This window comes from Ammodytes marinus, assembly GCF_949987685.1.
Source record: "Ammodytes marinus genome assembly, chromosome: 7".
In the NCBI taxonomy this organism is placed as follows: Eukaryota; Metazoa; Chordata; class Actinopteri; order Uranoscopiformes; family Ammodytidae; genus Ammodytes; species Ammodytes marinus.
In genome coordinates this window covers 139050-149373 of record NC_137211.1, presented here as the reverse complement: position 1 = coordinate 149373, position 10324 = coordinate 139050, and the positions used below count along the sequence as shown (strand labels likewise).

General features: G+C 40.7%; 1 protein-coding gene across 1 annotated transcript; it reads left to right on the top strand.

The window, feature by feature from the left end:
* The first annotated feature begins 7851 nt into the window (after positions 1-7851).
* Positions 7852-9344, top strand: LOC307253671 (uncharacterized protein). The gene is made up of 2 exons (XM_080031798.1): positions 7852-7905; positions 8135-9344. Exon 2 carries the CDS (start codon positions 8144-8146, stop codon positions 9026-9028), a length of 885 nt encoding a protein of 294 aa, XP_079887924.1. The 5' UTR covers positions 7852-7905; positions 8135-8143; the 3' UTR covers positions 9029-9344.
* Positions 9345-10324: the final 980 nt, after the last annotated feature.

The following is a 10324-nucleotide window of genomic DNA, read 5'->3' as shown; positions in this document are numbered from 1 at the left end:
TTGCCAACTGCGCTGTCCTTTACGCACCATCACTGCCGCCGTTATGTTTAGATTTCATAATTTGCATCAAAGCACTTAGGATAATAAAAATTAGAGGCTTTATTTAAACGCTGTCCATGCGGTGGTTATATTAACTGTGTCGGCTGTAGACTGAAACTAACGAGGGGGCGGCTGCTTCACTGTACAGTTCCATAGTTGCGCATTCAGTTTTGGCGACATGTCTCTGTGTATCAGGGCTCGGGACTCGGGACATGCAATCAGATCGCAGAAGCTGCTCCTCCGTTGGAAGGGAGCGGCACTCCGTTGTAAGGAGGGAAGTGATGTGGTCTCTTCTGGTTTCCTCTTTTACCCAGCGCAGCTTAAACTTGGGCAGTGAGACGGAAGCCAGTAGCGCATCTTTGGAATCAATTGTAGCAGCAAATCGAGTTTTCTTCTCCTAGCAGTAAGATTAGCGCGGGTTTTTCTCTCCTCTGCGAATCTCGCGGTGTTGGCCAATTTGTATAAAAACAACAAACCAGTCAATTTTGGGTTTAAAATGCATTGTAACGCGCGTTACTGAGATTTTTACCGAGTTACATATTACCATTTGTTTTGTTGTAATGCCTTACATTACCGCGTTACAGCAAAACGTAATACATTACAGTAATGCATTACTTCCTGTAACGCGTTACTCCCAACACTGCCAACCGGTGAAGTAGGCCTTTAACTGACGTGTTACATGATGGGCTCAGCATTTCACTATAAACCACTTATTATATTATGAGTTTTATATTTAATAAAATATATAGTAAAAATAATACAAAATATTACATTATGTCACATTATGCATTGACAGTATGCTCTCGCTAATCTGAGCCAAACTCTTTGACCGAATAGCAACAGATAGAGATTGTTTCATTGTGGATTAATTTGCTGATTGTGATCATTTTGGTTATTTAGGTTATTAATAATAATAATTAATATTCCACCTATGGCCTGTCTCATATGGCTCCTCTTTGGGTCTGTCTCTCAGACAATAATTCAGCTGAGTCGCCTGTATGAAGCATAGATAGTATAATAAATGACTTAAGTTACCATAGTTACTGCATGATCACGTATCCAATAGAATGTTCACCATTTTAATAACCTTATTTGGACATGTCATGATGCTTGTATGAAATAATAGTGGTAAAATATTGCATGTATAGCCAGTGCTTGACGTGGGGGAAACAAGTGCCAGTTCTCCCTTATTGACATATTAGCACCAATCAGCAAACCATCGTAACATTCTGAAATGTTAAAGTGAACAGATTGAACAGCTGCTCCATTCAGGTGGTGAGCTGATGAGCGCAAGCTGTCATCAAATGTTTGTACGTGATAAAGTTGCCAAGATATTTTCTGGCAATAAATGAATAATGTTCATAACTTGAACTGTTGAATCACTTCATGTGAAAACTCATGTGGGCGTGTGTCTTTCACAATCCCAGTTCACCTGTCAATGCACCGTGCATTCCCCTGAAATGTTTCTGAAGGAAGAATAACTCAAACTGTAAACAAAACAGATGCCAAGACATTTTCTGTCAGTACAAGAATCTGTGACAAATGGCTTTAGTTTCAACCGTTAAAACACTTCATTGTAACACAGGTGTTTTTTCCTCAGTATTTTAAAAGTCATCTTTGTTTTTTTGGCTTAGAGCCCAAAACTTTTCATGGGAAAACAGATAGTGTGTCCATCATCACACCCAGGACTATTAATCTTGGCACAAGAACTGTAATCTGATCAATCAGTTGTTATCAGGTGCCACAGAGCAGGTTCATTCTAGTCTCTAGTGAGAGGCTTCAGGGAAACTGAAGGGGGGGCGGTGATCCACCCAGCGACACTAGGTCAGGCTACCTGGCTGTGGCACTAGGTCAGGCTACCTGGCTGTGAGAGGGGGCCGGGGCTGGCGGAGGGGAACACCGATGTACTTGTTGTTAAAGTCCATGCGGACTTGGCCGTCATGTTTGGGTTCATAGTCAGGGTCCCCCCCCCCCCCCACCAAAGAAGATTTATCCAGCGGAAAAGGAAAATCACCAGTGCCAAAATGATAAAGATTGAGAATAAATGTAACCATTCAAAACCTCTGCAAATGTGTTTCTAGTTCAGCCCAATTTAAGTCATGCTTCTTGTAGGGCTGGGCGATACATATAATTACAATTTCCATTAAGACTTTCAGGTGCACTCGCAGTGGTCTATGGCCAGGCATTAAAGGAATTTATACACAGGAAGTTAAAAGCTCATGGACTCCTGCCAACACCTCTTATAATTTTTCATTACAATGTTGTAACAAATAATACAGGCCAGCAGACAGACTTGTTTTGGAATACTTTTGCAGAAGTGTTTAGACTACCAGTTTAGTAATGGAACAGGCCAAATACAAGGCCACTTGACACTTTATACACTTGGCGTTGTCACAGAAAAACTGAACTGTGCTGAACTGATTTTAAAAGCTGAAGCAATTAGATTAAAATTGACTGTGTATTGGACTGCAGATTCTTAAAAAAAAAGTATGTGTATATATGTATGTGTATATATATATGTATGTGTGTGTCTATATATATATATATATACATATATAGCTATATATATATAAAAAATAATGTTTTTTGTTTGTTTTATTTTTATTTTGTAACAGTAATCTGTGTATCTGAATCCGAATTTGATGAAAATGGGGGCGGGACCTGATAAGCCTTTGGCTTCTTCCGTCTCCCTTCGGACAACACAAAGTATGATGTATGAATATTTGCAAGAGAAAATTGTGTATTGTGTGGAATTGTCCGAAAGAATAATAATAAATAAATAAATTGTCATCATGATTTTTTCCATAATGGAAAGTGCTTTCCCTTGCTATTTCCATGGTTTGGATCAATTACAACATCAGATTATTAAACTCGTATCTTAATTTACATGTTGACTTAATATAGGTTCTTTAATGTGATTATGTCAGAGTCAGTGAGCTTCATGTTAATACAGCGAGAAACAAGCTGACTGAAATTCTCTTTAGCTGGACAGAAACTCCCCTCTCTCAAACCCACACCCTTCTTAGAATCCACAATCAGGTTGAATGTTGCAATCCATTGAATGTTTTTATTTTATTATTACTAGTGCAGTGCCCGTAGGAAGCAGCTTATGCATGCTTAAATGTAACCCGTCTATCAAAGTGGGACAAACTAACAGATGTAGCCTACACATAGGCAGTGTCACACAGTCAGTGAAATGGCTGTCACATCGCTCGTCAATGTGACTTATGTTCTTTCTTTAATATTTGTTGCGCCATATATAATCCTTTTTTTATTGGTAATCGCAGCTTGAAGGCAGCAGCATGTATTTTTGCAACCAAAATGAAGGGCATGTTTGCATCTTACATAGTCTTTAGCTGGTTAAGGTGTTAGTTTCTAACGGATTGAAAACATTTTGTGGAAGCGATCGTGTTCACATTCACCGGTAGCAGAGCTATCCGAGACCGTGCTAGTTTAAATGGAAACTGAAATTAGCGTCACTGTCGTGGAAGTGTTTAACTATACATTAACTCTATAACAGTGAAAATAGCATAACATGCAATCTAAAGCGGACAGGTTTGAGGAGTTGGTGATGTCTGTGGAAAGGTTTAAGAACGTTTTGTTTAGAAAATGGGGTGCCTTGAATGAGGAAGTAACAACAGCTGTGTCTGCTGTGTGTGTCCCGCTCGTCAATTGGTCGCTTTAGCCGGAGACTACTTCATGCCCGTCGTTACTTTGGCCTTCAGTGTGCACATGTATTCGCCACCAGCATGATATAAATATGATAACTTCTACATATTTGGTCCAAAACACTTCCAAATCCGGAAGTTCAGGCCGATCTGACCAACAGTCAGAGAGATATGCGAGTCACAGGCAGACAGACAGACAGACAGACAGACAGACAGACAGACAGACAGACAGACAGACAGACAGACGTTTCTTGCTTTATAAATAGATTTCTTTCCATTAATACTGCAGTGAGAAAGAATGACTTTCATCGTGTGCTGTGAACATTTTAAAGGGATAGTGCGTAGGATATTAACGTCAGCACTTTGTTAAAATCTGTAACATTATATTTAATTTCACAGAGAGACAAAGAACATATAAAAACCATGTTGTGCTTAATCATTTTTACCCACAAAATACAGCAAAGAGTGAAATCTTGAGCAATAAAAATCAATTCTTGTGCCAGGCTGAATAAGCGTCGGTGTGGTGAATGTATTGAGTCCCCTATGCTATGTGTCACCTTTGTGTTTTCATTAGTTGGGTGTTATTATCAGTAACTGCTTTAAGCCAAACAAACAATGATGAGTTTGAAAATACTAAGGAAAAAACACCTGTTTTACTATGAAATGTTTTCACTGTTGAAGCTAAAGCCCATAGTCACAGATTCATGTACTGACAGAAAATGTCTTGGCATCTGTTTTGCTTACAGTTTGATTTATTCTTCCTTCAGAAACCTTCCATGGAAATGCACGGTGCATTGACAGGTGAACTGGGATTGTGAAAGACACACACCCACATGAGTTTTCACATGAAGTGGTTCAACAGTTCAGCATTATTCATTTATTGCCAGAAAATATCTTGGTAACTTTACTAGGGCTGTCACTTTTCCAAAAATGAAATTTGAACGAATTTCCAATGTCCCTAATTAATTTGAATGTATGCCCAAGTGTTCTGTCCGAGCCTGCCCCGTTATATTAACCGTATTATTTATAGGCCCAAGCCTATTCTTTTAATAAGTTGGCTGCTTTAATTTAAGTTTTAAAACACAAATCGGAGTTGTTTGAATGACAGAAATCTGTTCAAATGAGAGCTTAATGAGCGCTGCAACACAGCCTCATACTCGTGCATTAATGACTGAATTGATATTTCTCCCCAAAAAATCCTTCATAATACTAAGATAAGATAAGATAAGATATACTTTATTCATCCCAGCAGGGAAATTCAGATGCTACAGCAGCAGCCAGTATACACATACACACAACACAACACAACACAACACAACACAACACATATAGGCCTACATACATATCCCACCTCTACAAAAAAACATGAGCCCACAATACACAGCCAAGATGAGAAAGTGGTATGGATAGTCTGTGTGCATAAGTAGCTGTTACTAGTAGATAACAGTACACCCATACTAGCTCTGCCAGTGCATAGTATGATAGGAAAAAAACTAAAATTGGAGAAACAGCAATCAAGTGTGCAATTATACAGGTGCAAAATATGCAGCTCAGGCTAAATGTCCTCTGTCCTTACTGAAAGGGGAGTCATTATAAAGTGCAATTGCAGTAAAACTAAACACTTATTCTGTGTAATAATAATAATAATAATAATACATTTTATTTCGAGGCGCCTTTCAAAAGCTCTCAAGGTCGCCTTACATTCAAAGAATTCAATAACATACTGTTTAAAAGCAAGGTACACAAATAGAATTAAAAACAGTTTAAAATAAATACACAATGGGTGGTGAGGTGATGAGGAAGGCAGGATCAGGGGGGTATGCAGATTTAAAAAGGTGGGTTTTGAGTTTGGATTTGAACTGGGTTATGGATTCAGTGTTGCGGATGTCGGGGGGTAGTGCATTCCAGAGCAGGGGAGCAGAGCGGCTGAAGGCTCTGCTCCCCATCGTGGTGAGACGGGCAGAGGGGACAGTGAGGTGAACAGAGGAGGAGGAGCGGAGTGCACGGGAGGGAGTGGCAATTTTGATAAGGTCTGTTAGGTATGGGGGGGCAATGTTATGGATGGCTTTGAATGTATAGAGGAGGACCTTGAATTGAATGCGGAAGTGAACCGGGAGCCAATGAAGCTGGTGCAGGACAGGGGTGATGTGGTGAGAGGAGGGGGTTCTGGGGATGATTCTTGCTGCGGAGTTTTGGACCAGCTGTAGTTTATGGAGGGTTTTTTGGGGGAGACCGAAGAGGAGGGAGTTGCAGTAGTCTAGTCTTGAGGTGACTAGACTGTGGACCAGGATGGCAGTGGAGTGAGGGGTGAGGGAGGGCCACACTTATTGTGTGTGTGTGTGTGTGTGTGTATATGTTTATTTTATTTTATTTTATTCATTTTATTTTTAGAGTTAGCCTAAGAGGCTAGTGTTCATCTGTTGTCCCCGGCCAGATATTCAAGAGGCAAACCTAAAATTACAGAAATAAAATGCACGTACAAACAAAGATTAAAAAACAACAGTCGACTCAGAACATACAGTAACACAGAGTAAGAACGAACTGACAGACAATGGCAAACAAACAATAAAACACAGCGTACATTAAACATTATAGGAAAGTGAACAAAACAGTAGATAGAGCAGGACAGACACACCTACAATAAAAGCACATACACAGCAGCATAAAGCATAAACATGCAGCACAAACATATTAATGTTAGACACTAACATGAACAGCACAGGACAGGAGCACACAAGAGACAAACAACCAGGACACGACAGTTACTAAGAAGTCGGCAGGAGAAGCAATTAAAGTCCTAGTGGGTACATAATTGATTACTAATGAGCCATATTTTCAGCCGTCCTGAAAAGGGACGGTAAGAACTCATTTCTCTAATATGAGCTGGTAGTGAGTTCCATTCCTGTGACGCTGTAACTGAGAATGCTGAGTGGCTAAAGGCACTTTTTCTAAAGGGTACTACACAGTCTCCCCGAGACGAGCCTCTGGTTGTCCGGTTTGAATTTGACCTCTGAGAGATACACTGTTGAAGAGGTGGGGGGGCTTTGACCTCTGAGAGATACACTGTTGAAGAGGTGGGGGGGCTTTGACCTCTGAGAGATACACTGTTGAAGAGGTGGGGGGGGCTTTGTAGAGGTGGGGGGGCTTTGACCTCTGAGACATACACTGTTGAAGAGGTGGGGGGGCTTTGACCTCTGAGAGAAACACTGTTGAAGAGGTGGGGGGGCTTTGTAGAGGTGGGGGGGCTTTGACCTCTGAGAGATACACTGTTGAAGAGGTGGGGGGGCTTTGTAGAGGTGGGGGGGCTTTGACCTCTGAGACATACACTGTTGAAGAGGTGGGGGGGCTTTGTAGAGGTGGGGGGGCTTTGACCTCTGAGACAATAAAGCGAAAATTCGATAAGTTAAACTTAACCCTGTGACTAACTTTCTTTACATGAGATTTGAAGGACAGTTGAGAGTCGATTAGGAGGCCTAGGTATTTGAACTCAGAGACAACTTCTAGTTTTACTCCTGACAGCAGTGTGGCTGGATCTGGAGTGCTACATCGCTTTTTGGAGAAAAACATGCAGACTGTTTTCGATGTATTTAGTTGAAGGCATGATTGAATTAGCCAAGTTGAGATGCGGTTCAATGCATTGGTGAGTGTTGCTGCAGCCTGAAGTTTATTGCTGCCATGTGTAAAAATCACAATGCCGTGTGTGTGTCCGTGTCCCTAATCCTGGGCCTGTTGAAAGTGGTAGTGCTGCTTTGGGCTGTGGTAGCCTTATGATAGGATAGGAAATAAGTAAGTGAGAAAGTATGTTTTTATTTATTTAAAACTTTACAAAAAGGTTAAAGTGGACGTCGCCATCGAAATCGACGGACAAACGAGAGAGAGAGAGTTCCACTGCACATAGAGGGTTGTGAGGTCCTGCTCTTTTTACTTAATCAACATTTATTCCCTGAAGTCCTGCCAAGCCAACTGTCCTTTGTTTGGCTCAAAGCAGGTAGAAATTCAACAGAACTCATTGCAACATGTCATGGTGACAGATACCTTCAGGACATGTTTTGGATGACTCATCAAAAGATAAGGATGACACAATGAGCCAAAGCATCTCTTCTCTCTATATAAAGGAGGCTGACTCTTGGTTGGTACATCAGAATTCAGCACATCAGTTGACTTCTTCCTGCCTAACATTCACCCTGTCACCAGACAAGTAAGTGTTCAAGAATCTCTTTCTATAGACTTTTTTTATTCAGACCTTCATCCAGTTTAATCTTTGCTAATAGTGTAAATGAGGGAAGTATGCGTGCACATGTAGAATATGTATTACCAATGTCATTATGGTGATACATTTTTGACAAGTGATATTTTAATTTGCTGAAAAGTCAAACTTCTAACTCTGTGATATTCTGTATACTCATGATCTTCTTACTTGTTTGCAGTTAACCACCATGACCGACTACATCACCGACGTTGCTGTGTCCATCAATGCAATTGATGAGCAAAATCTCCAAGAACAAGGTTACCGCATAATCAATGAGAATCTGAACAAGGGGACAGGAGGAGCGCGCATCTTCCTTTGGTACAAAACAGGAGCCAATCGCGCAGCAGCAATCACCAAGCTTCAAGTGTCATTCAACGAAGGGATGACCGAGGGGCTGAACAGAGCAGGGTACACGAAGATCACAAAAAACCTCAACGCTGGAACAGGAGGCAAACCAATGTACCTGTGGTACTTCAAAGGGTCCGGAGAGTACGATACTCCCATAGAGCGCCTTTCTGTCACTACAAGTGCACCAAATGAAGGCCGGAAACTAAAAAATGGCTGGGAGAGACTGGCCTGTGATCTGAACCGCGGGGTTTGTGGGTATTATATCCACATCTGGATGAAGAGATCCGAGCACACTTACATCTGTGATGTCGATGCCACTGATTCCTACGGTGTGGACGAGGACAACTTCAGGGATGGCTACATCCGTATAGATGAAGATACTAACAGGAGTAACCCTTCGTCCTTTGTCTTCATCTGGTACCGCCAGACCACCAACCCCGACCGCGGCCTCACTGACCTGCAAATCTCCAACGATAACAAAGAGAGAGAGCGCTATCAGCAGCAAGGCTACAAATCAGCGGATGCAAACCTCAACGATCCGAGCGGAGGTGAACCGGTGTACCTGTGGTACAAGAAAACCAAAGCTGATGATCCCATTGAGGACGTGACCTTGATTGTCAACGAAAACGTTGTCCAGGATTATAAGAAGAATGGGATCAATGTCATTGAGAAAAATCTCAACGCAGGGAGCAACAACAAAATCTACCTGTGCTTCAAAAACTGAGCACCAGAGAAATCCTTCTCCATGCCAACACAGCTGAGAATCCTCCACACTCAGTTCCCCCAAAAAAAGATAAAAAATAGTTTTGGTGAACGCTTCTTTTAACCTTTTTTTCCTTTTTACGACAGTATATAAACAATGTGATTCATTACTAACAGTCAAACTACTGGTAACATCAGAAAGTATCAATGCTGTTTGGGTTAAATGTTAAACTTGTTCAAATCATATTAATCAATCTGTTTCAAATGGCTGTTTTTCATGAAGTTTGAGCTCTGTATCTCTTTGTTCTGCACATTTCTGCTTATAAATAAAACAAAAAGACAAAGTTGAATGTTCAGTGTGTTTGCTTTAGACTGAGTGTTTTCATCGTCTTATTCCCATCACTGTCCTACTGACAACACAGGGCCCTAACCCTAACCCTACTCATCTCCCATCATAAGGGTTAGGGTTCCCCTCAAACCAGACTGACAACACAGGGCCCAAACTGTCCTACTGACAACACAGGGCCCAAACTGCTAAAAGTAACATTTTTACACTTCTAGAAAAAGTCTATTTGAATTTTATGGCACAATTAATCAATTTCAGAAAAATAAGTCAAAATCATCCTCAAGTAACTTACGAATTTCTTCTAAAGTGAAATGCCCAGCAGGTCTCCAGAGTTTGTTAACTGTATATTCTAGATGAATGGTGTGCACACACATGGAGACTTTTCTGTACAAACTATCAATGGTAATGATAAATAATGTTTGATAAAATCCCTTTATGGGGAAACATGTCAGTGTATCTTTGAGCTAGCTTTTAGCCTAGCACAAAAGCAGGTAATAATTACACTGAACTAATTGAAACACATTGTATAACCTCTGCATCATGTCTGTCATGTTGACCTGCAGCAGACTAAACAATATGTTGCTTTATCAAGGACAATAAGCTAAATAACTAAACTGTATATTTTGATTAGATATACACAGTATATGTTTTTTAAATGGTAAAACACATGAATCCTTTTATTTGAGTGTTATTGGTGATATTGTACAAAACACATCCACGCAAATAACAACAACAACAACACAGAACAACAGCAAGGGAAACAGAACATTGGGATAATGGCTTGAAAAACAGACACTAAAGTATTAAAGAAGATATATGGTACTACGCACTAGTGTTATTGGAGTTGGGTAGTGTGTGTGTGGGTGTGTGTGTATGTGTAAGTGTGTGTGGGTGTGTGTGTATGTGTAAGTGTGTGTGGGTGTGTTTGGATATTGAAGAAGCACTGACATGTAGCTGATGGATGAGGAGCGT